Raw genomic sequence first — 25,945 nt, 5'->3', positions numbered from 1 at the left:
TTGAGACTTAAGACTTGCATGATAAATATTAAAAAAGACTCGACTTGATTTTGACTTGCACATGTGTGACTTAAACCCACCTGCTTTCAGCCTGTGTGGCACAATATGCTGTCATGTTACACAAAGTTTTCAAACACAACATGAAGCTATTTTTAAAACCAGAAACAAAGGTGTCCGATCCAAAAGTAAACTTTAAGGGGGAAAAATGTGGTTTTGTTTATTAAATTTTGAACTAAATGCAAATAAAACATTTTTCTTGCTTCATAATAAAAAAACAAAACCTGTTCAATAAAAAAAGCAACAAAATCACTAACAACGTTTATCTTTTAAACAAAAGATTCAAAAAATATATTTACAAGTTTTGCACAGAGGCCGCTCTTTTCATACAGCTTTTAGACTGAAGGTCTACACACTCACCCACACAAACACCCACACACACACACACACACACACACACACACACACACACACACACACACACACAATGCTGAAAGTGTCCCAACAGCTGAGCTTCAGGAAAATCACCCGAGCTGTTTCCTGATCCAAGCCTTCGTGCACTAACACGTGTCCCCAAGTCAATCAGGATGCATTTTAACCCTTTATACACGTCAAAATGTTTAATCATCCAGCGTGTAGTTAGGATTCACGACCAGTGTGACGTCACCATCCTGTGTTTCGACTTCGCCGGACTCCGCAGAGCCCTTCAGACCTGACTGCGACAGCTCGATTAGGATGTAGTCCTGAAAAGTAACGAGAAAGACGATCAGTGCTTGAATACTGCTGTGCATCCTGAAGAGGTCAGGCTAGTGAAGTGGGTGGAGCTAAAGGACTTCAAAGTTTTTTTAATCATCTTACGTAATGCACGAGTCTGTGGATGACCTTCTCAATCATGGCCTTTTTGTTGATGAGCTCCATCTCAGAGTCAATCTCAGACTCGATCTCCTTCAGGTACCAATTCACCACTGCACTCTTCTTCAGTGCTTCTTCCTCCTCATCTACATAGACGCAGTAATTAAATAAAACGCTCCATGTGGTGCCGTTAAAATAATCACTAGTAAAAATAAAAATAAATACATAAATATCTGAACAATCAGAATCCAGAGTGCTCACCCTCCTCAGCGCGGCGCAGGTGCAGCACTATGAGGTTGGAGATGCGCTTGTACTCGGTAAAGGACAGAGAGAAAGACGGTTTGCTGACGCGGCTTTCACCGTCGACCCCGTTGGTGTGCTCATGACCGTTCTCGTGTCCGTTCACGGGACCTTCCACGTGGCCGTTGGGTGCATCGTGGCCTGGACAGAAAAGCAGAATATTGAACGATTGAGCAGTCTATTAAACAAGTATTTTTCTTGAAACCCTAGAAACAATCACTTTCTCTCCATTTTTTGGGTGTGGCAAAACCTTTGGGTGCCAACACTTTAATCTTAAAAAAATACTTCAATGGATTCTTTGTATTGCACTTTAATTGACTTAAAATGCTTCGCTTAGTGTATCTGTGCAGAATAACAGAAATCCTTTACCGTTTTCCAGGTTCCCTTCTTCCTCCTCCATGGCCTCCTCTTCCTCTTGGTCTAGGTTGATGTCAGGCGTCTCGACACGAATGATGGACTTATTAAGCAGCCTGAAGGCCTCTTTGACGTGTTTGGGCTGCACCTGAATGAGACAGAGACACAGTGTGAGGTACACGTGCTTTGTGGGTCAAAGTGTACCAGGTAGACGAAATGGTGCTTTCTGTTACCTCGTCGCAACAGTGCATGCGAGCCATGCTCTCAGACAGGCGGATCATGCTCTCCAGCTGACGCACAGTGATCCTCCAGGATGATTTGGTGATGCCCGAGCCATCTCTCTGCCTCAGGCGCTTGTACTGCTCTACGATGAAATCTTCTGACTCTTTAGATATCTGGTAAAACACACACGGTGTTGGTGTTTAATGTCAGAACGCGATGAACTACACCTAAAGACGATATCACATCTTAATTTGCTCCTATATAATATCTTATCCGAGGTTAATCGGTGACGTGGCGTGGCGTGGCGTGTGAGACGCCAGCACGTTCCTCACCTTCGGTTTAAACTGGCGGGCGAACAGCAGGTATCTCCGAATCTCATCCAGGGTGTAGAGACGTTCGACGGAGTTGTCAATCCTGGTGTGCAGGTCCACGATGCGCCTGGCTATGGCGTAATCTGTCACCTGAGAAAATGATGAAGAATATGTTTTATTTATGTCTCCGATGTCAGCGCTTTGTATCAGTCAGAGGTTAAACTGGAACTCTGAGCTACACACACACACACACACACACACACACACACACACACACACACACACACATACCTCATTGCAATCATCTACCAAGATAAAGAAAAGGTCAAATCGGGACATGATGGGTGCGGTCAGGTTGATGTTCTGCTTGAGTGATTTGGCGCGATCGTAGCGCCCACTGACGGGGTTCGCTGCAGCCAAGATGGACGTTCTGGCGTTCAGTGTAGCCTTTGAGAGGAGAAAAAAACAAATTATCCTCACAAAACACAAACCATTACATCCTATCCTTTTATCCTTCAGGATAAACATGAGTATGAACCAACTGTGTGTTGATCTTTAACCCTTACTGTACCTTGACCCCAGCTTTGGTGATGGAGATGGTCTGCTGCTCCATGGCTTCATGGATGGCCACCTGATCTCTCGTCTCCATTTTGTCAAACTCGTCAATGCAGCACACGCCCTGCCAATACGTCGGGGAAAATTAAACACAGATCTCAAAAACACACCGTTAAATACTTATAAATAAACAAAGCAATTAACGATATTTAAAACATCAGTTCTTCTATTTTGCTGTTTTTTGTAGTTATTATTATTATTATTATTATTATTATTAATGTATTACATTGTCAGCAAGCATGAGAGCTCCAGCCTCAATGACAAACTCGTGTGACTCTTCATCTCTAACCACAGCAGCAGTGAGACCTGCAGCACTCGACGCTTTCCCGCTGGTGTACACGGCTCGCGGGCTGAACTCCTCCACATGCCTGAGCCAAAATTAAAAACACACACGGTCAGAAGATACCGAGATACCACATTAACATCATGGTGCTTCAGTTGAACCTATTATCTATTCTGTAACAATGTTTTTCTTACTTGAGAAACTGGCTCTTGGCGGTGCTGGGATCACCCACAATGCAGACATTGATGTCCCCTCTTAAAGAAGTACCCTCCATGGTGGTCTTTGGGACGCCACCAAAGAGCATGAGCAGGATGCCGCGCTTCACCTCGTCATTTCCTGCACACACGTGCGGTATCTTTTTATTAATTCTACTCGCAATTAATGCTCCTTATGCAGTGTCATGATGCTCAAACCACTCGTAATTAGTTCACATCAAAACCGTCATACCACAAAGAACCAGTCCCCTGATTCCAAGCATTGAAATCAAAAGAGTCGACTCGTGAAAAACGAGTCAGTTCCACAAAGTCTCAGCTACTTAAAACTTTGGACTCGACTCTAAAACACAATTAGTCAAAGACATGACAAGTGAATGTGTTTGTGTGTTCACATACCATGGATGGTGGGGAAGAGGCTCGTGCACAGGTTATGATACAGGTTCTTGTCCTGGCTCATCTCAAACACTTTTTCCCACTCCTTCACTGACATCTGGTTCTTGATGCTCTCAGCCGTCTGCTCCTCATCGCGGATCTCCTTCCCACCAAACTAAACACACACCACAGCTCATTATGATCCATTAATTGACTTTGTGATGAACGGCTGTGGACACGGGATCTTACCCTGGGATTGGTCGGAGCCACGTGGCAGGCCAGGAAAGCAAGTCTGTACGAGAGCTCTCGGACTCCGAGGGCTTTTAGACCACGCACGCCTTCGTTTTCATAACCCTGTGATCCGGCCGTGCGAGAACCAGTCTCTGCTCGCACACCTAAAATACACACACAGTAAAGTTAAGGTAAGTACATGCTACTACGGCGTTATGTAGTTTTGCATAACTGGACCCCAACATACTAGTTCAAAGGAGTTTTCTCAATTGACATGCAACATGATAGACAAGTATATCATCATCATCATCATCATCATAAACACAACCCTGATGTCCATAGGTTATCAAAATGATTATCCAGGTTATGAAAAATTGGTACCCGGGGTTGTAATCTGGGACACGTCAGGCACAACGATGAGGCAGCCAATAAAGTCGCATTTATCTCCAGCCTGTGCTGACTCCACCGCCTCGGCTCTCAGGATCACCTCCATGCTCCGTGGGATGGATCCTCGTGGCAGCTCCGCCTGCGTCTCCTGAATGCGCACCTGGTTTCCAAAGCAAGCATCGGTGCAGTAGCAAATAAGCATAATTATCTTTACGTATCCGTATTTAAACAAAGCCACAGCTTAAAAAAAAAAAACTAGCAACATTTTAACCTTTTGGAAGTCGACAAACTTGGACTTGTTGGTGTCGAGCAGGAAGCGGCGACGGTTGTTGCACACCGGGTTGCGGCAGATGCTGGGCTGCGTGTATTTAAACTGCTGCTCCACGTCCTTGATGACGCTCTGGCAATCGAGACACAAGAAGGTGCCGCTCACAAGCTCAGGGTGTACCGGGTGTGTGCGTACCACTTGCCCGCTGATGCGCACTAGAGAACCGATGCGCAGTGCTGTCAGCTCACGGATCCTGTCGAACCACACCACAAGGAAACGTAAGATGATCAGTAGGTTCACGCTTTGTGATTTCAACAGTCTTTGAATATAACTTATCCAATCTCCTTACTTGTGCCTGGACGGCAGATCCTGAATGGCCACGTAGAACTCCTTAGTAACAGGAACGTTCCCGTGATCCCGTGCAAAATTGCGCACGGCACGACACAGGAAGGGGTAGATCCTAAAATCAGGAATTAAAACCAGTTATCGGCTTATCGACTGCTTTAGGATTAAAAACAAATAACAAAGTGTCACAACTCGGTGTCTGAATACCTGTAGAACTCTTCCTGGATGATGGTTGCCAGCTCTTGGTTAAATCCTTCCAGGTCAGTGAAGCTCACCAGGAGTGTGTTGCGCTCTGGACGGATCAGTTCCTCTGTGTCACGCAAATACTTCAACTCACCATCACTGTTCTGAAACCTGTAACAAAACCATATGTACAAGTTACACATAAGTGCACAACTCTAATATAACCTTAAACCTTATTCTTGTTTCTGCAGCTATCATTTGGGTCACTAATTGGTCATTAGTGATTAGTTAATCAGTTACTAATTAGTATCTGAGTCTGGGATTGTGTTATTATTGATGCTGAGCTCACAATCCACTAAAACAACTATTATATATAAAGTAAAATAAATGAAGTCAATTTTGAATCTAATCTAATTGTGTTATGGCTGTGGGAAATAAATAAAATAAATAAATAAATAAAAACAGGGGTTGATCCGAAGACGCATGTGCACATTTTCTTTCTGCATTTTAAATTATTTATTTTAGTTGTCCAATACATTAAATTTAAAATATAAATAAATTGAAATATTCCTTCATATATTAAATGTAATTTTTTTTTATTAAATGTAAAATATAAACAAATTTAATTCATCTATATGTATTACATTTAAATGTTTTTCTATTATAAAATTTTAAATATAAACCAATTTAAATATGCTTTATATATTAAATGTAATTTTTTTATTATTAAATTTAAAATATAAATAATTTTAAATATTCGTTTATATATTACATTTACATGTTTTTTTATTAAATTTAAATTATAAATACATTTAAATATTCATTTATATATTACATTTAAATGTTTTTTTTATTATCAAAATTTAAAGTATTAATTTAAATATTCATTCAAGTGATTCCTCCATGTTGTTTTTTAGTTAAATCATTTATATAATAACAATAATAAAGATTAATAAAAAATAATAAAAAATAATAAAAAAAATAAAACTTTTACATGAATAAAACCAATATTTTTTAGACACATAAATACGCAGATATAAAAAAATAATAAATATCCCAAACCAACTTTAAGTATTTATTCATATTTTAAACCCAAACCATCCAGACACCATTTTGTTTAAACCCAAGATTAACTTTCATATAAAATCCAACACTCAAACTTACTCTTCCAAAAACGCCTGGAATAACTTCTGACACTTCTCTGCTAACTCATCCTTCATCGTTTGTCCAGCGTTTTCCAGCGCAGGCTCCGAAATGTCCATTTTAACAGCAGGTCGTTTATAACAAAGTTATAACCTTCTGTTACTTTTACCTCAGAGATGAACACAAAGCTGCACGAGCGCAAGTTAGAGAGAGAGGGAGAGAGAGAGATTTTCGCGCCAAATCTCGTGACCACGTGGTCGTTTTCGCGCCACTCTCATCCAACCAGCTCTTTGCGTGTCACTGACTCTGGCTGTGATTGGACGACAACGACCCTGCGTTTTCCGTGCTGCTCTTAACGTCACAATTTTTTCCTCAATTTTTTTCTCTTTCCAAAATAAAAGTCCGTACAGTTACTAATGGGCAAAGCGTAGAATATGGCGCATTTCTATCTAACTTCCGTGTAGTTTAGAAATTAAAATGAATTAATTTGTTAAATATCACCAATAAAACACTATGTCTATATAACAAATCTTATGCGTTGCAGTTATAAATACGGTATTAATCCCCTGTGACGCTTCCTCGTGTTCATGCGCGCATCACGTGACCACACAGAAAGTAAATAAGTCAATAATCATGATATAAATAATCATTTGACATTATAAACAAGAGGTTGTTTAAAATAAGTACGTCATTTAATATAATATACAGTATATATAATATACTGTACCATATAATATAGTGAATATATTTACTTAGGTTGTTTAAAATAAGTACGTCATTTAATATAATATACAACATTGTGACTTTTATTTTGGGAAAAATTCTCAGAGTGAAATAATATTCATAAGCATTCAAGGATGTTGAGCTAAACATTAACTACGATGTTATAATGTGTAATTTTATTTAGAAATTTAATGAGACACTGAGAAGTCTTTTTGTATAACGGTTTATCAGTATAAAATAATAATATTAATATTATTATTAATACTACTACTACTACTACTACTACTACTACTACTACTACTAATAATAATAATAATAATAATAATAATAATAATAATAATAATAATAATAAAGTGTAATGACACCTGTGACCAGAAGATGGCGTGCTATAACCTCTTCTAACAGACTGAACCCATCAGCTTCCTTCTTAAGTTCAGACTGCAGAGGTCAACTAGTGACAACAGCACATGGAAAAAACTAAGACCATTGACTGTCTTCTCACTAACTGACTAAAAAGTACAAAATATCTGTTCCTGCTTTCCTCCAATGTCTATTCTCCAAAGTGTAGAAGAGGCTGTATGTTTATACTTATTTCTCACTAACAAATATAAGGGATTGTGGGAGGAACGAATAAAGGGAAAACCTCAGTTCCTCACATTGCTCTTGAGTCCCTGGATTGGTACCGATCTGTGCATTAAAAGCCATGTGGGCTCTTCTGTGCTGTTGTTGTTGATGGAACATTTTGTTGACACTTAAAAGTTCAAGTTATCCGTATCTGGTGCCATATCAGGAAGAAACCGATATTCTGGTATGTCAGGTAGTTTGCCTGGAGAATGCAGTAGAGACAGGTTAGAGGTGTGCAGGAAGAAACAAGTGCAAGACTTTCATAAGGCTAGTCAAAACAATGTGCATAGGCAAGCCACAATCATTAACACGCAAGGGTGTTGGTTTGCAAAAGGTTATCCAACGTTCATATTAGCAAACAACAAAAGTTCACTCACAAAAGTTTTGTATATATAAGTAACATGCAGCCATGATTTCAATGATAAATTAACATTCGAATAGAATTTTCTTCAATTCTATGCTAATAAGAATCCAAACAACCACTTGACATGAAGTTAGCTTAGAACGACACCAAGCACATAACATGGAAATTTCCGCACTGATTTATTATTTTAATTGTTTCAATTTATGTTTAAATAGTTAATTCTGTTTAACTATAAAATGCTAGAAAGGCCCACAAGAGACAAGCTATAAGCAGTAGTACATGCAGATTGTCACCTGTGAATGTAGCGTCACTGGATCATGTTCACCAGAAGGTCACTATGGTTTAAATTTTTTACATTATGGCCAGTAGAACCAGATGAATTCAGTCTAGGGATTGTGTTTGGATTGGTTAGAATTCCTTCAGGATACAGCATGAGTGAGATTGAAAACGTCCGCCACTCTAGTTTCTGCTAAAAATAAATGCCACAGATGTTTACAATAGTGTCTTGCAGGTGTGGTTATGTAGAGAATCGTGTCAGACTCAAGCATCAGTGCATAGTGTGGTTTTAATTTCGCAGTAGACAGGTTTTGGGTTTTAATGTGGTTTCCTAAACAGAAGACCGAAAGGCACCGGATGGCGCCAATTTTTGAAATCTGTAACATCAACTTCATCTGTGAAAGGGTGGAGTAACATGTTTTGACTACAGCCAGGCTGCTCTGCTCTGAAGTCAACCTACCATCCGTTTTTGATACTGCCTTCTATTTCTGAGTTTGTCTGGCATTGTATGACATGTATTATGGTTTTTACTTTATTGAACTTTCACTCTTCTTCAAATAAATAAAAAAGATCCCTCACACTTTCATATTTGTATTTTTCAGTAAAGTTTCCAGTTGCTGCATTAGTTTAAAATGTACTCAACCAGCATCAGGATGAAAGGTTTAATTTACATGAGGTAAAATATATATTTTTTAATTCCATTGATTCAAATTGGCTAGTTCAAATTTAGCAGAGATGAGGATGTTGAGGTTCTCTTTAGGAGTGACGAGGATGGAAAGGTTAGGAACGAGCACATCAGAGGGACAGCTCAGGTTAGCTGTTTTGGGGACAAGGTCAGAGAGACTAGATTGAGATGGTTTGGACATGTACAGAGAAGGGAGATGGTTATATTGGTAGAAGGATGTTGGAGATGGAGCTGCTAGTTCAGAGGTCAAGAGGAAGGACAAAGAGGAGATATATGGATGTGTTAAATGAGGACATGAAGGTAATTGGTGCAAGAGTAGATATGCTGAGGATAGAGTTAGGTGGAAACAGATGATTCGCTGTGGCGACCCCTAACGGGAAAAGACAAAAGCAGAAGAAGAAGAATGAAGAGCCAGATGAATTAGCTTAGCTAAATTCTGTAAATTAGATGGTTAAATTATCCAGATGGTTTAAATGGTTACGCTCTGGCTAATTTTTTTAACGATAACGCTCGTTAGCTCATTAATTTTAAAAGGGTTACTAAACATCAGCTAACCAGTAAGCCAAAATAATCAACTAATTGCTGATTGCTAACAAAACTAGCATTGTTAGCTTTGTCATAAGTTTTTATCAGCAGTTACACACTTTTTACTTCCGTGCGAGTAGATTTTTGGCACTGCTTTTAGTTTAGCATGTCGGAAATACTTTCTAAAATTCTTTCCATGTCCTACACCGGTGAAGAAAAGTTAACTGCCTTTTTTTTTTTTACAAGTGTAAACATGCAAATATTCATATGAGAAGATAATAAACAGGCTTACGCAGGCATGCAGTAGCTGAATCACCACACACACAAACACACAGGTAGAAGGGGTACAGACAGTGGTGTCTAGACGTCTGTCATGTGTCGGCGCCCTCGGAGCTGCAGTTTCGTAAGGTTTAAAATTTGGGAGTTTAGGGAAGCAGGATTCTTTCCTTACAAATTGAGCCTGGAGCATGTCAACACCTTAAACTGCCAAAAAGACAGACAGGTAGATAGAGAGAGAGACAGAGAAAGAGAAAGAGAGAGTGACAAAGATATCATCTGTATGAGTGCATAGACTAACGTTTGTCATGAGTTTTAACACGTAAGGTACTTGTTGTACTATCTGATATGATTGAGGCTAGATTAACCAGTACAGCTCAAAACACCAGAAACTCTTCATCTATGAGGTCATTTAAGGGTTGAACATACAGTTTTATTCTACAGGAAAATCAGAACTTTTATCAGATTCGTCCAACAATTTACCACAAAGTCATTGATAAAGAAATAGGCAGTAATTCTTAGAAAAGCCCTTTCCGTGTATTTGAATTACTCTGAAATACTCAACAGCTAAAGTTACTCTAATAAGAAAGGTGTGTAGATGCAAACATCTGTCAAGCTGTTGTAGGAATATAATCAAAACCAGGGTGTCGTGATGACACGTTAAGTTAGAGCAGTTACCAACAATCGACAATGTTAATTACTTTCCAATAACCGTATGTCACAAAGAGTTTTCTCCGCAGCGTTTTGTCAAAGATTGTGAGCATTCATTCATTTTCTACCACTTATCCGAACTACTCGGGTCACGGGGAGCATGTGCCTTTACCTTGTATGACATCTTCGGGACAGATGGGTTTTATGAATTCATTCATTCATCTTCTACCTTCTACCACTTATCCGAACTTCTCGGGTCACGGGGAGCCTGTGCCTATCTCAGGCGTCATCGGGCATCGAGGCAGGATACACCCTGGACGGAGTGCCAACCCATCACAGGGCACACACACATTCTCATTCACTCACACACTCACACACTACGGACTATTTTCCAGAGATGCCAATCAACCTACCATGCATGTCTTTGGACCGAGGGAGGAAACCGGAGTACCTGGAGGAAACCCCCGAGGCACGGGGAGAACATGCAAACTCCACGCACACAAGGCGGAGGCGGGAATCGAACCCCCAACCCTGGAGGTGTGAGGCAAACGTGCTAACAACTAAGCCACCATGTCCCCCTATATTGTAAACATCCATGAAAAAAGTACCTGTTATTGATTATGTTATAAAACGAGCGCATTAATGGAAATGTGCACTGCGATCAGAGCTGCTGTTATCAAAAGTGCATCAACACCTTCTGACCAATCAGATTTGAGAATCAGTTAAAGCCAGTCCTAAGACCATAAACTGTATTTCCAGGAACATCAAGATACTGAAATAATCCACACACACACATTGATGATTGGGTTTTTAGTAGCCGAGGCTGAGGTAGTGCAGATGTGGAGGGGTCAGAGGTCATCCCCAGAAGGTCAGAAGCTGCACTGAGCAGGAGAGTTTTTCAAAACAAGACAGATTTCATCTCTCCAGGGCAGAATTTCATCAAGAGAGACAAAAATGCACTTAAGGATTTAATGGTATGTGTTGCAAAAGTGAAAATCCCCCAGTGTAACTTTATGGCAAGGTATGATGCGAGCAGCTTTATATAATTATATATACTGTGTTTACGTGTAAGGACCTGCATTGTCTTCAAATATGAACGCTGATGTGTGGAGGCACAAGTCTGAGTGTCTGCATGTGGAGAAAAAAGCTAGATAAGATTTAGACGTAGATGAGATAAGCAACTTTTATCTTTGTATTTCTTTTCGGTTCTAACACCTAGAGCGCTCATATTACTAGCTGGACGAACCACTTCTTCTCAAAATACCAGAAACTCTTGAACTGTGAGGTCATTTGTCATCATTTAATTTAGTAGTTAGCTTAATGTTAGTTAGCTCTCTTTTAGTTCTCTGTGCTAACGCATTGAGAGTGACAGTCACACATTTCAGCCTGACACTTATCAGCCAATCAAAAAAAGAGGCTACACAATAGCCAATCAGAGAATAGCACTATCTGGTTAAGATTTAACGCAACAACCAATGAAAAAATAACATTCATTAGCGATGGTCGGTTTGAACAAAACCTCAAAATGAAACAATCATGACCCTAAAAATGTCTGGGTTTGAGCCGAACTGTTTTATATGGGAGCAACATTACATATGATAAAGGAGTCCAAAAAGGCAACAAACACTTACAATAAACACCACCAGTCATAATCTCTCTCTCTCTCTCTCTCTCTCTCTCTCTCTCTCTCTCTCTCTCTCTCTCTCTCTCTCACTCACTCACACACACGAACAAATTAATAAATGCAAATTAAACTAATACTTTGTATTGGGTTAAATTGCAGTCAGTGATTCTTACCAAACACAACAACTCCCCCATTATTATTATTATTATTATTATTATTATTATTATTATTATTATTATTATTATTATTATTATTATTATTATTATTTAATTGGGGGGGGGTTGGAGATGTCATGCTTGACTGTCTTCAAAACTTGAGAGCCCTGATTAAATATTCTACAATTAGTTTGCTAGTTATTAGCAAAATTGGCAAAAAAAAAAAAACAACCTAGTCAATTCAAATAGCTTACTTAGCTATAGGAAAATGGGTACAGTGCTACTCGATAATGAATACGGCTGTGTGAATTCCGTTACACGCGCACTTCTGCGTGTGTAGTGGTGTGTGAGGAGGCATTTGTTCATGTGTGAGTGTGAGAATGCACCTGAAACTCTCACTCTGTCCTTGTTGATTGTTTAAGGCGACATCCGATAAACCGCCGTTTGTGTTTGTTAAGGGTAGAAAATACATGAAGGAAAATCATTGTATGCAGGAGCAGCTGTGGAAGTGTGTGTGTGTTTGTGTGTGTGTGTGTGTGTGTGTGTGTGTGTGTGTGTGTGTGTGTGTGTGTGTGTGTGTGTGTGTGTGTGTGTGTGTGTGTGTGTGTGTGTTGGGGTATATCACAAAAGGCCATGAACAGCAATACACCCAAACAGCAAAGCCTAATTCTTTCTCAGGTATTATACGTGTCAAACAGGGACAAGTGGGTGGAGCTAAACTTAGTGCAGCACACTGATTGGTCAACGGAAATCATATCTGATTAGAACTTTTTATAGCGATATTCAGTACTAGGAGATTTTAAGTTGCATATTTTACTTTAAGTGGCACAAATGTTAACTAGATTTGTAAAGTTCGTCGTGACAAACTTTGATGTTGGCTTTGACGAGGCAAGTATTCGCAAAGGCGAGTGGACATAAGGGTCAGGAGGCAAGTGGACAGAAAGATAGGGTGACAAAACATTTGGAGGCATGTGGAGACGAGCACGTGACGTCATCCGAATACTCCTGAGGAAGTTCCCCTCATTCTGCTGAGTGTTTTGATATATCACATGCCCATGTTGTGCAAATTTTTTTATTTTTCACGTGACATCGTCAGAATACACATGAGGAAGTTCCCCTCATTGCTCTGAGTGTTTTGATATGTCACATGTCCATGTTGTAAAAAGTTTTGTGATTTTGCATATTTTGGGGTTGTGGGACAACCGAAAGGCCAGTCGGTGCACCGATGTAAAACTTTGTCCAGAGTATCACCCTAAAGGAGATGGCAGAGTTTGGTGTAGAAAGTTCGAAAGCTTGCCAAGTTATAAACCTCCAAAGTTTATAATGGGAGTCTATGGTTAAAAAAAGACCCGGTACCGGAAGTACCGGTACTCGGATCGCTTAGAAAAGTACTAGCAAGAAACTTCAGACCGGAGTCTACAACATATTGAATTTGGCGCATGTGGCTCAAAAGCCCTAGGCCACATAAAATTTTATAAATTTTTGTCTGAGCTTAAATAGGAAAACAGAATGTTGGCTTCTACAAAGCGACATAATAAAAAAACATCTATTACTTTTGTTATTTCTTTTACTTATGCACAGAAATGTTTCCCTGATACAGGGTTTATAAATTTGTTTTACGTTTCCTGCGTAAAGGTCTGTCCGTCTGTTTGTCTCTAGTTCTTTTCTTGAGACTTCAGGTAGACCTGTATTAATATGGATAAGTAAAAGTATGGATTAGTATCTGCACCGTGTCGTACCATGCCGTATATTTCGGTATATTTTCGACTGAACGACTTGCGGCGTGTAATTCAGAGCAGATGATGGATTAGTGCCTTGGTGTGGACATGTGAAAATGGTGCTAGCTGAACAGTGTTCCCTTTCCCACCATTGTCTGCTGAATTCCACAGGAAACGAAGCTCGGAAGCTTGCTCAGCTCGGCTCGGCCTGCACCTCACCTTGGCATTGAACTTGACCATCAATCTTATCTAATGATTATGGTTTGACAGGGTGTTAAGTGTGCTCTTCTTCCTATTCCCCTGTTCCGCTTATCTGTGACTGAGCAGAGTTTAAGTGAGAGAAGATGAGTGATGAGCTGTCAGGGTGTGCGGCAGAAGGATATCTTGCAGTTCTCTTGAAGCAGTATAGTCAAGTCAGGAAAAGTTACACCTTTACCTCTGACACTGGAGACTCCTTCATCCTATTGGCAATGATTTTATTAAAACACAACTCTGTTTGTTATTAGATCATTTATATCCATGTGCAGGAACTGTTACTATTGAAAGAATAATGTACTAACTTTCAGTCCCGTGCAAAATATAAACACCTGGTGTGTGATTAATTTTGAAAGAGTCGATTTTATGTGTGGGGTCGTGCAGACCTGGCAGCCCTGAAAACAGTGGTACACCTTTGACATGGTGCAAGAAGCGAACGGTAAAAACACAGACACGAGGACTTCAAGAGCCGGCCAGAAAGATATGAGATAAAAGAGATTCCCAAGAAAGCTTCACACACACACACACACACACACACACACACACACACACACACACACACACACACACACAGACAAACATAGTCAGCTGCAGGATGTTGTTGGGCTTTTGAGGACATCCTTCACACTGAATGAATGGATAGCTGTTTTATTAGATGAAGCACCGCCTGGTTGTGAATACAAAGCAGACGGAGCAGACGGAGCTGACGGAGCAGACGGAGCAGACGAAGCTACTGACCAGGAAACCATCATGGAAGGAAATCGTTATATCACAGAATCATTGTGCTATTGTTGTATTTTTAGTGAGTGGAATACGTGCGTGAGTTAATGTTTGGGTTTAGAACCCTGGCCTGGTTCACATGCACTGATTGTAGTGTGTGTGTGTGTGTTTGTGTGTATGTACATTGCGTGTGTGTACATTGCGTGTGTGTTTACAGTGTGTGTACAGTATTGCTAGGTCACCTGTTGGGCTCTTCGGACTTCCCACAAACAGATAGGAAGAAGCATTTCCTGTTGTTGTACGTCTATTGTCGTACTCAATGCTCTATAATTAGAGCTAATCCTGAGAGCTACACTTACATGCAAATGTTTGTGCACCTCCAAGTCAAAATAATAATAAGAACAAAAATATATTTTATATATATTATATATATTAGTGTGTTAGGCTTCTACCATTCAAATGTTCCGTCATTATTGTGAAAGAAAAACTGTGTATTCTTAGAAATCAATAATAAATTTAGTGATGTGTGATGTGGGGGGGCACGGTGGCTTAGGGGGTAGCATGTTTGCCTCACAGCTCAAGGGTTGGGGGTTCGATTCCCGCCTCCGCCTTGTATGTGTGGAGTTTGCATGTTCTCCCCGTGCCTCGGGGGTTTCCTCTGGGTACTCCGGTTTCCTCCGCCGGTCCAAAGACATGCATGGTAGGTTGATTGGCATCTCTGGAAAATTGTCCGTAGTGTGTGAGTGTATGAGTGAATGAGAGAGTGTGTGTGCCCTGCGATGGGTTTGCACTCCGTCCAGGGTGTATCCTGCCTCGATGCCCGATGACGCCTGAGATAGGCACAGGCTCCCCGTGACCCGAGGTAGTTCGGATAAGCGGTAGAGAATGAATGAATGAATGAATGAATGTGTGATGTGCTGCCTTCCTGAAATCTACACTGTCTTGTCATAAGATTAAACTTAAACTTATCCAGCATAAATACTTAAACCCACATTAAACTATCCAACTTATTTAAAATGACATTTTTTGGCGATAAAATGTAACCTAGATGTATTTTAATGTGCATTGTAATGTACAGATTTATTTATTTTAAACTCCAGGAAGTGCTAAATCACATGAGGTAGCTAGCCCTATTAGCAGATATTAGCTATCTAACGCTAACATTATTGCACACAGGTCGATGCTGTTAATGTAAACAAAAGCTTAACCTTGTGGGAGGAGAACATCTGGCTCGAAGGCCAAGTCTATTAACGGTCTCAGAGAATAGACGCTTTTCTAAGCAGGATTGTTTTCCCAGTTTATTCATTAACTTCAGATCTCAAACCCCGTGTGAGACGCATCATGTGCTGGACAAAGTTTGGCGAGGACAGGGCTGTGTGTAGATGTAAAACATTTTTATAAACTGCACTAGTGATGATCTTACATCTAGAAGGTCATCTTAATTTCTGACTAGCTACAGAACAGAAGATATAAAGATATAAGATAAATAATACATGCGATAAATGATACACATGATTTCACCGACTTAGAAATCTAGAGTATGTTCATTTCTTTTTTACTTTAATTCCTATATAATTTTAATCATCACAAAATCACATGATTTAAGATGGATAACAGAATAAAACTCTCATTGTTTAAAGTGTCGGAATGTCGCTCTTTAGTAACCTTGTGTGACTCTGTTTTGTGACAGAATTTCTCACTCATTCATTCCCTACCGCTTATCCGAACTACCTCGGGTCACGGGGAGCCTGTGCCTATCTCAGGCGTCATCGGGCATCGAGGCAGGATACACCCTGGACGGAGTGCCAACCCATCACAGGGCACACACACACACACTCTCATTCACTCACACACTCACACACTACGGACAATTTTCCTGAGATGCCAATCAACCTACCATGCATGTCTTTGGACCGGGGGAGGAAACCGGAGTACCCGGAGGAAACCCCCGAGGCACGGGGAGAACATGCAAACTCCACACACACAAGGCGGAGGCGGGAATCGAACCCCGACCCTGGAGGTGTGAGGTGAACGTGCTAACCACTAAGCCCCCGTGCCCCCCCTTGTGACAGAATTTGTGACAGAATTTGTGACAACGAATGAAAAGCTTGCATCGAAACTTTATTCCTCCATGGCTGAAGGACTTCTGACCTCAGACCTTTCCTCAGGTGAGAGACACGTCAAACACTTTCTTACAAACTAGCGCACACACACACACACACACACACACACACACACACACACACACACACACAGACTTCAGGTGGATTCCAGGTGGAACGTGGGGTTTATTAGGTTGAAATAAATGAATCAGTAAATGAATCATTTCAATAACACAACTCGTGTTCATTTTTGTCTTAATGAAAGCCTTTATTTATTCAAATTGTTCCCAAATACCGATCTTTCAGCTCTGAGATTTTTTCTCTGTGGAAACAGACTCATAATTAAACCCTGCAGGTCAGTGGGTCTGAGACTGGACTAAACTCTTTCCACTTACGGTTCATAAACACCAAAACACAATGCCTTCTCTGAGATTCCTCTCTGTAGAATAAGCCTTTGCTTGTTTTTTTTTTCTTTTTTTTTCTGTAAACCCAAAAAATAACCCCCACAGGAATTGCCACAACAATGAGCATCCTTCAACTGTTCATGCCAACAGAACAGCTGGTGGGGGGGGGGGGGGAGCGTGGGGGGGGGCAGCATCTCTCAACGCTCCCTCCTCGTTTCTATCCCTACGTTTATCCTTCCTTCTACTCACTCCATCTCCAGTGTTTCGTCCCGAACCCGTTTTCCTCTTTGCTTAGCATCCGAAAAGCAGGAAGTTTCACAAAACGAGGCGCACGAGGAAAAAAGCCTCTAAGTAAACTTCCAGGTTCTATTTCTCCGGCTTCCTGTAGAGATTGTGTTGTCCGAGGCTGTGGGAAAATAGATTTGGTTCTTTCACTCAGCAATGCAGTGTGTTCACTAAAGTCCTTCACTAAACAGCCTCCAGGTCCATTGTGTATTTGTTCTCCCAGCCCCAGCTGAGCGGCTCACATGTGTGTGTTTGTGTTCGCGTGTGATCGTGTTGTTCTACGGCGGTGACTGATTTTTTTTCTCAGCATTGACTCGGTGTGTTCAGGCCTACTAGACTCAGCTGGGCTAGTTAGCAATCTGCGTAATGACGAGGTATTAGCACGAAAGTGAGCGATCGATAGACTTAAGGACTAAAGTGCTGCAAAAACTAATAATCAACGTACCTCAGAAGCAAGAGCTCGGAACTTCCAGAAGGTTGTTTGTGACCTCAAAACTTCTTTGTTCTTTGTTTTTCTTTGTTTTTGTTTTGCTTTTTTGCTTAAGCAACAAGTTAGGCAGCTAACAGGAAACAGCAAACTTAAAGATTGTATACACGGTAAACATTTTTTTCAAACTGGAGGTCAGAATTTCCAAGTTATGAGTTGTGACTTAAATCCTTCTGATGTGATAAATCGCACTGATTAACGAGTAGCTGAAAGGCATTGTGGGTAATACAGGAAAGTATGTGAGGAATGAACTACAAAATGCATCTTGGACATTGTGTACGAGATTCTAATCTGAATATTTAATGTAGGTTTTTTCCAAAACAATGAATAGATGGATTCTGTGCGGGTGTTTGTGTGTGTGTGTGTGTGTGTGTGTGTGTGTGTGTGTGTGTGTGTGTGTGTGTGTGTGTGTGTGTGTGTGTGTGTGTGTGGCTAAACCGTAATTAAAGTGAGAGGACAGTGAGTGTGAAGCGCATCAGCAGGTGTCCCGAGTTTTCACATCTATCAGATTAGCCACCGTGTCGAACTTGTTAGCAACAGAGCAGGATTAATTACATGTTAGCTGGATTAAATTCTTTTACACCTTCCTTCAGAGAGTGTGTGTGTGTGTGTGAGAGAGAGAGAGAGAGAGAGAGAGAGAGAGAGAGAGAGAGAGAGAGAGAGAGAGAGAGAGGAACAGCTGCTGAGGGACTTTCAGTGACTCTGATCCTCAGCTGTGGTGACAGACATAAATAAAATCCACAGCTTTTACCATTAAAGCCTCAGATCTGAGCTAATTAGCTCACCTACTGTTATCTATTAGCACAATCTTGCTTCTTAATGCGTCATCTTGATCTGTGAGGTTCACAGAATGATTTCATTAGTAAACCATGACTTAGCGAGCAAGCTAGTTTGCTTAGCGGTTAGCAAGAGGACTCTGTACCGCAGAAGCATGAACGGTGTGCATAAAACTTTCATTTTAGTCTAGGTAGTTTGTTTCATGATAGAAGCTGTTAGCATGCAAACTAGGTTCTCATGCTCGTGTTTGTGTGTTTGGTTGTTTGTGAGGATGTCAAAAAGGAAATACTTTAGAGTGCTGTGTAAGAAGGAAGTGTGTCTTGTTTTTGTCACTCTGCATTCATGTGTATGCGAATGTGTGTGTGTGTGTGTGTGTGTGTGTGTGTGTGTGTGTGTGTGTGTGTGTGTGTGTGTGTGTGTGTGTGTGTGTGTGTGTGTGTGTGTCAGAGGAAGTGAGTGCAGCATGAAGGAAACTGCAGGTGTTGGGAAAACCACTGGCATGACAACAGGTGCCCAAGCACCTGCCAATGCGTAAGCAAAGTCTGTGTGTGTGTGTTTGTGTGTGTGTGTGTGTGTGTGTGTGTGTGTGTGTGTGTGTGTGTGTGTGTGTGTGTGTGTGTGTGTGTGTGTGTGTGTGCATGTGTGTTTTCTTTAACTAAGTGCATCTCTGCATATACAGTTATGTGGAAAAGTTTGTGCACCCCCTCCTTCCCATTCCCTTATTAGTTACTTGCACTGAACATTGCACGTAAATTGTTTTTTTTTGTTTGTTTGTTTTTTTGTTTTACTTAAAGGGAGTAAAAACTTTAGCTTTCTACAGCATTCTTTTATACAAGAGAGATGGCGGTTTTTCACAACATTTAGATTATATTTAGACATTTCTGAAATTTTTTTTCTTTGTATACTGTTTCAAATCTTCAAAATCAGCAAATCTCTAAATACCAAAACCAAGAATTTTGTGCTTTGCTTGTGGTTTAAATAAGAGTACGTGCACACACACACACACACACACACACACACACACATATATTCACACACACAAACATATTCACACCTACCTAATCTCATCATTCATCAAATTTTTTTTTTAATACATAAAAGTCCAGCTGCCACGAACTCCATCTCTTTCCAAACACACACCAAGCAGATCAGATTTCTGACGTCCAGCCCAAAGCTCTGACTATGCTGTCTGATATGTCTAATCTGGTCAAAGCTGCTCAGGAGAGCCTGAGGGCCTGGCCTGTGGCACAACCTCTCAGATTGCTGGAGCGTAAAAAAAAAAAGAGCAAACGAATGCCGACCGCCGAAAGCTTTTTCATCTTAAGCCTAAACAAGGGCTAATCAGAGTTAAAGAGCTGCCGGAATGGCTGACGTCTTGCAGAAAGCATAAATACGCAGGGTGTGTGACTTGTCGTGGAGAAGATAAGAGCTAAATTATTTCTCTCTCTCTCTTCCTAAAATACATTTCCAGTAAGTGTCTTAAACTCCCTAAAGGAGACTAACAGACACGACCGCAAAAACACTTTGTCCCCAAACACTCGCAGGAGGTCTGGTGACTTTCTGGAAGAAAAAGATAAGACATGAGACTTACGTAAGGACGAAATGAAGTAGTTTTGATAACAAATAAAGAAGTAGAGTGTAAAAATACAGAAAGAGTGAATAAAAGTCAAATATTTTACAGTAAAAACTATGTAGAATTGTGTAGAAATACAGTAGAAGTGACTAAAAATGTTGAAGTAAAAAGTGAAACTCAATTCTCACAAACTGATTTTGTTTTAAGTAAAAGTACTTGTTTTAATGTTTAACAGAAAAAATGGCAGAGAGAACAGACTTGGCCTTTCTACCATTGACTTTATCATCACATTCAATTCTGAGTCTCTTTGAGTTTGTTAACTACAGACTACAAACTTGTTTTATTTGTTGATTGCTTTATTGCTGAATTTCCTCCTGGCTCTTCACTTTTACCTTCAAGCAAATGAGTTTATTTCCTAGCAACCAAACACACACGTTAAAACAGTCACTTTCTATCACGGACCGGGGGACATAAATCATGGCACAGTGCCACACCACACACACACAGAGAGAGAGAGAGAGAGAGAGAGAGAGAGAGAGAGAGAGAGAGAGAGAGAGAGAGAGAGAGAGAGAGAGAGAGAGAGAGAGAGAGAGAGAGAGAGAGAGAGAGAGAGAGAAGAGAGAGAGAGAGAGAGAGAGAGAGAGAGAGAGAGAGAGAGAGAGAGAGAGAGAGAAATGAAATCAGGAAAACAAAAACATCACAAACGAAATGTAGGGGGTTTCAGAAACACCCATACTTTTAGAAAACCGCATGGTGAATTCAAGAACTTGTCTAAATAAGACGTGCGTTTTGTTTAAGAGAAAAGGCATAGATCACAAAACGATCCATTCTACAAATCAAAATTTACAAATCTAAATCTTAGATCTCAGCACTACAGAAAGGAAATGTCGTGTTAAAGCATACAACCAAAAGATGTTGGAGTTGTTTAGTAAAAACAATTAAAAGTAATTATCATTTATTGCCCCTTTTAATGGTTTTAAACTGTGTAAATAATAACTAGATACGTAGATACGTAGCCTAGCAAACGTTACTGCAGTTCATGTCTTGTTATTTCTTCTCTGTGTTTCTCTATGGCTGAGGTGGTTGACGTGGTCGTAGTGGTGGAGGTGGTGATGGCGGTGTTGGTGGGGTTGTTATGCGGTGAGAGATGGGAAATGAGATCGGATCAGACTGCAAAAGTGTTTTCACGGTTAGAGCTGCTGCCCCAGTGGGATTTGCAACAGGAAGTGCTCTACCTAACAGATACTTCCCATAAAATAACACATAACACACATACATAAACAGTAATTGCACAACAAACCTCCCGGGGAGGAGGATAAATCTTGAACATGTTGCACTGCTGTTGTTTAAGTCTGTAGCATTTGGGTCACCCACCAACCAACTGGGGAACATTTGTAAATAATCTCAGCTTTGCCTCTTCCCCTGCCCTCATTACCCTGAATCCTTTTTGGTAAACATGGAGAGGTCCGAAGGCCGCCCCGGGGTCGTGGTGGGGGTGAAAAGGGGGGTGGTATGAGTTCTCCGCCTGTCAGGGTCGCAGGAACTGGGACTGGCCACTAATGGCCCCTGACATGGGCTGTTTCCTGCACTGTGGATGTCAATAGCTTTAGCCTCTAACCCTTAAGTGGAAAAACACACGCAGACCACACCACAGCGGCGAGTCCAAATCTGCTCCGTGTGTGGATCTGTGGAGAGAAAGAACAACAGCAGACAGACTGATAGATCATTTCATTATCAGTTCTTATTGACCGAAAGTCAATACTTGAATGCATTATAAGACTTCTACAGACTGAGTCATTATCATGTTTTATGGGTTAAAAAATGTCAAAAATGCACGTTAGCAGAAACCTGTTAATCTGTTGGAGCTGTAAATATTAGCATAGAATTTTATCGACACTTTTACACTTTGATTCCTAAACTTCCTCCATCGAAGGAAAATGTTAACTTCTGTGTACTGACAATAGATTTGATGATTAGAGTTTTTTTTAGTTTCCTTTTTTATGCTATTTATTAATATATTAATTTATTTATCACGTTTTACTGTATGATCAAGAAGAAACTGATTATATTGTGATAACATAAAGAATGGCAAAACAGAAAACTTTTAACACATACGTACTGTTACTTTTTTTTTCTTTTACATTTATTTTTCATAGTTAAAGCCAAAATAGAGCAGAAAAACAATCAACGGAAGAAAAAACAGGGATTTTTTTGGAAAAGTGAAAGCAGCAGAAATTAATTCATGCTGTTAGAGGCAAATAATTCGACAACATGGCAGTGTGATGAAACGGAGTGGATTATTTTTCCCGAACAACACCAAACCCGGGGTTTTATTCCTCTTGCACCACAAAAATGGCAACAGTTAGCATTTCAATTCATTGATACATGATCCTGTAGTTTTTATCCATTTACTGTTAAGTTTTTATATTTTTTAAGTATTCAAGAGTGTAAACTCTGCCCTTTCGCTCCTTCTCCACTTCTCTCTCAGTGCTCCTGAGGGAGCCGAGTCCAACAGAGCACTTAACACTCTCAGACATGCTAATCTTTCACACTCAACATTACAGGCCATTACAGCGACTCTCAGTGAGCAGACCAGGCCAGGTGTCGGCATCCATTGTGCTTGTGTGTGAGTTTTGCTTCTCAATGGGTCGACTCTCACGCATTTCCCCCCTGTGTGTGTGAAACACGACCCTGCCGAGTGACCACTGACATGCAGAGTGTGTTTAATACGGCCATGATGCATTTACTTATTGTGTTTCTAAAGTTCAGGGGTTCATTCGAAACCTGTGTGTGTGTGTGTGTGTGTGTGTGTGTGTGTGTGTGTGTGTGTGTGTGTGTGTGTGTGTGTGTGTGTTTCTATTTCTCTATTTCTGTTTGTGTTTCTATTTCACTATTTCTATTTTCTAATTGTGCTTAAAGCACACTAATGTAATTACACGTGAAAGCACACGAAGACGCTCACGTGAACTCAAGGCAACAATGTGAGATCATACTTATAAGTGAACGTGAGAAATGTGAAAATAAATCAAATAAAATTTAAACGGGGGAAAAGTAAACTAAAAAAATTAACACGTGAAAAATCAAGGAATCACGTGACAAAATATATCACATGACTGAATGAACGACAATGAATGAATCAGGAGAAGGAATCGTATGGAAATAAATGAATCGTTTGAGTAATTACACGTGAAAATAAATGAATCAGAAAAAAATTCAAATCAAATACGAAAATGAAGCACATGGGACAATAAGATGTTCAAATACAACCAGGTGGAGGGGAATCGTACAAAAATGAATCATGTGGAAAAAGTAAAACGTGCAAATCAGTGAATCATGTAGTCAAAATGTTTTACAAATGAATCATATGAAAAGATCATATTTGCGAAGTGCATGAAAAATCTAAATGGATATTATTATATAATTAACCATGTGAAGAAGTATGTACGTGTTAAGCAGCCAGTCAGGTCGTGTTGAGATGAATCGATTCATATATGTACGTGTTAAGCAGCCAGTCAGGTCGTGTTGAGATGAATCGATTCATATATGTACGTGTTAAGCAGCCAGTCAGGTCGCGTTGTGATGAATCGATTCATATATGTACGTGATAAGCAGCCAGTCCGGTCGTGTTGAGATGAATCGATTCATATATGTACGTGATAAGCAGCCAGTCAGGTCGTGTTGAGATGAATCGATTCATATATGTACGTGATAAGCAGCCAGTCAGGTCGTGTTGAGATGAATCGTTCATTTTCAGAACGATTCATAATAATGATTCATGAATTTTATGATACACGTTAGAAAATAAAAGCACATGTGCTATAAGAGAAAGATGTGTGAAACCTAATAAGACAAAACACACACTTTAATCAAGTGGGTTTTCACGTGTTGACTTTTCCTGTAAAATAAATGAAATTCTCATGTCAGATGTTACAGAACCTGGAGACTTCACCTCGGACTTCACCTGTCTGAGTCACAGATCTGCCCTTGACATCATTTTGATTTATATCACACTGATATGAATGTACACAAAAGAATTTGACTCATATCGCACAAAAGTGTGTATGAGCGGAGGAGATTCATCTGTGATAGAAAGAACGTTGTCACGGTGACGTCAGAAAGGAAAAGGAAAAAAAAGATGAAGAACAAGACTGAACATGGTGAACGTGTGGTTTAGATGTGTAAAGCTATGAGTGTTCATTTAATCAGCTATAGTGTGTTTATATAAAGCTTTGAAATATATTTACAATGGTCTCTATGGTGATGCACGATGGCTTAGTGGTTAACACGTTCGCCTCACACCTCCAGGATTGGGAGTTCGATTCCCGCCTCCGCCTTGTGTGTGAGGAGTTTCCATGTTCTCCCTGTGGCTCGGGGGTTTCCTCCGGGTACTCTGGTTTCCTCCCCCGGTCCAAAGACATGCATGGTAGGTTGATTGGCATCTCTGGAAAATTGTCCGTAGTGTGTGTGTGAGTGAATGAGAGTGTGTGTGTGCCCTGTGATGGGTTGGCACTCCGTCCAGGGTGTATCCTGCCTCGATGCCCGATGACGCCTGAGATAGGCACAGGCTCCCCGTGACCCGAGAAGTTGGGATAAGCGGTAGAAGATGAATGAAAGAATGGTTTCTATGGTACCAGCTCATTGACAGGGACTATTTAGGCAAACGTAATTGTTTTTCCGGGTCGACACATTGCTGTGGTATAAAAGAAATAAAACACATATGGATTATTTATAAAATATAAATATAAAAATAAGATATAATGCCCTTTCGAAAGAAAAACTCAAGAGGCGTGGTTTCAGTCAGGTGGGCGGAGCTTGTGATTTGTTTACATTAAAAAAAAAACACAGGACTGACAGTTTAGCAAATTAACTGTCAGTGGCATGAAAAACCTCATGATTTTTTCCTCCACTTTCAACCAACTTTTTACTGAGTTTCAAACATTTTCATATTTTAGTTTCAGTTTACCGTCACGTGTCTAAAGGGTGCTTTAAGCATCTACTGATATTGTTGAACAGTGTTACACAGACACAGCTAAAGTAACAGTAATCTGTAAAAAAATGTGTTATCATAAAGTGACATTTTTTTCTAATACAGAACTCAACATTGTGTCGTAGCAGGAAATAGACAGCAAAAGACAAACATAAAGAAAAATTGCACAATTCTGAGTTCAGACTTCTTGATTAAGTCAAAAACAGAAGCAAGACTTCACTGAAATTTTATGAAAACTCCTAACAAAGCTTTTACACCTTGCTTTACTGTTCACCTTTGATTATAAGAACAGTAACATGAACTTACAGTAGATGTAGACTAGACTAATATTAAATAAACATGTAAATCATTTAGATTTAAATTATTCAGAGTTGTTGTTGTTGTTTTCTTTTTTTTGTTTTCTAAATTCTTGATTCATTTTCTGAGCAGTTTTATTCAGTTCCTGGTACAAATGGCGGAGGTGTTTGTTTTTGCATGCACGTGTGTGTGTGTGTGGGAGGGGGGGTTCAGCTTTAGGTCTCTGAGTCACTAATCACAGAATGACTGTGAATGACAGTAGCTCAATACAGGTGGCCAAAATAATGAACCGGTTTTGTCTCCAGTGAATATAGATTCTGAATATGATCAGTATAAAATTTTCTGCAGAACGACAAAAA

General features: G+C 40.1%; 1 protein-coding gene across 1 annotated transcript; it reads right to left on the bottom strand.

Annotated features, from left to right (window-relative positions):
- Positions 1–186: 186 nt before the first annotated feature.
- mcm6 (minichromosome maintenance complex component 6) lies at positions 187–6,305 on the bottom strand. The gene is made up of 17 exons (XM_027179086.2): positions 6,100–6,305; positions 4,960–5,106; positions 4,757–4,867; positions 4,411–4,660; positions 4,134–4,299; positions 3,771–3,916; positions 3,546–3,696; positions 3,129–3,270; positions 2,878–3,019; positions 2,608–2,715; positions 2,328–2,483; positions 2,058–2,186; positions 1,737–1,898; positions 1,519–1,651; positions 1,111–1,290; positions 856–995; positions 187–740 (listed from the first exon to the last, which is right to left on the bottom strand). Exons 1-17 carry the CDS (start codon positions 6,195–6,197, stop codon positions 618–620), a joined length of 2,484 nt encoding a protein of 827 aa, XP_027034887.1. The 5' UTR covers positions 6,198–6,305; the 3' UTR covers positions 187–617.
- Between the last annotated feature and the right edge of the window lie 19,640 nt (positions 6,306–25,945).

Source organism: Tachysurus fulvidraco, chromosome 5 (assembly GCF_022655615.1).
Source record: "Tachysurus fulvidraco isolate hzauxx_2018 chromosome 5, HZAU_PFXX_2.0, whole genome shotgun sequence".
Classification (NCBI taxonomy): Eukaryota; Metazoa; Chordata; class Actinopteri; order Siluriformes; family Bagridae; genus Tachysurus; species Tachysurus fulvidraco.
The sequence above is the reverse complement of the archived record's forward strand: the minus strand, read 5'-3'. Positions and strand labels throughout refer to the sequence as shown.

Bases quoted from the DNA above. Each gene is read 5' to 3' on its own strand.
- mcm6 (XM_027179086.2), bottom strand. From the start codon at position 6,197: ATGGACATTTCGGAGCCTGCGCTGGAAAACGCTGGACAAACGATGAAG. The intron at 2,484-2,607 runs GTACAGTAAGGG...CTCCTCTCAAAG, and splicing joins TCACCAAAGCTGGGGTCAAG to GCTACACTGAACGCCAGAAC. The intron at 1,899-2,057 runs GTGAGGAACGTG...GTGTTTTACCAG, and splicing joins CCCGCCAGTTTAAACCGAAG to ATATCTAAAGAGTCAGAAGA.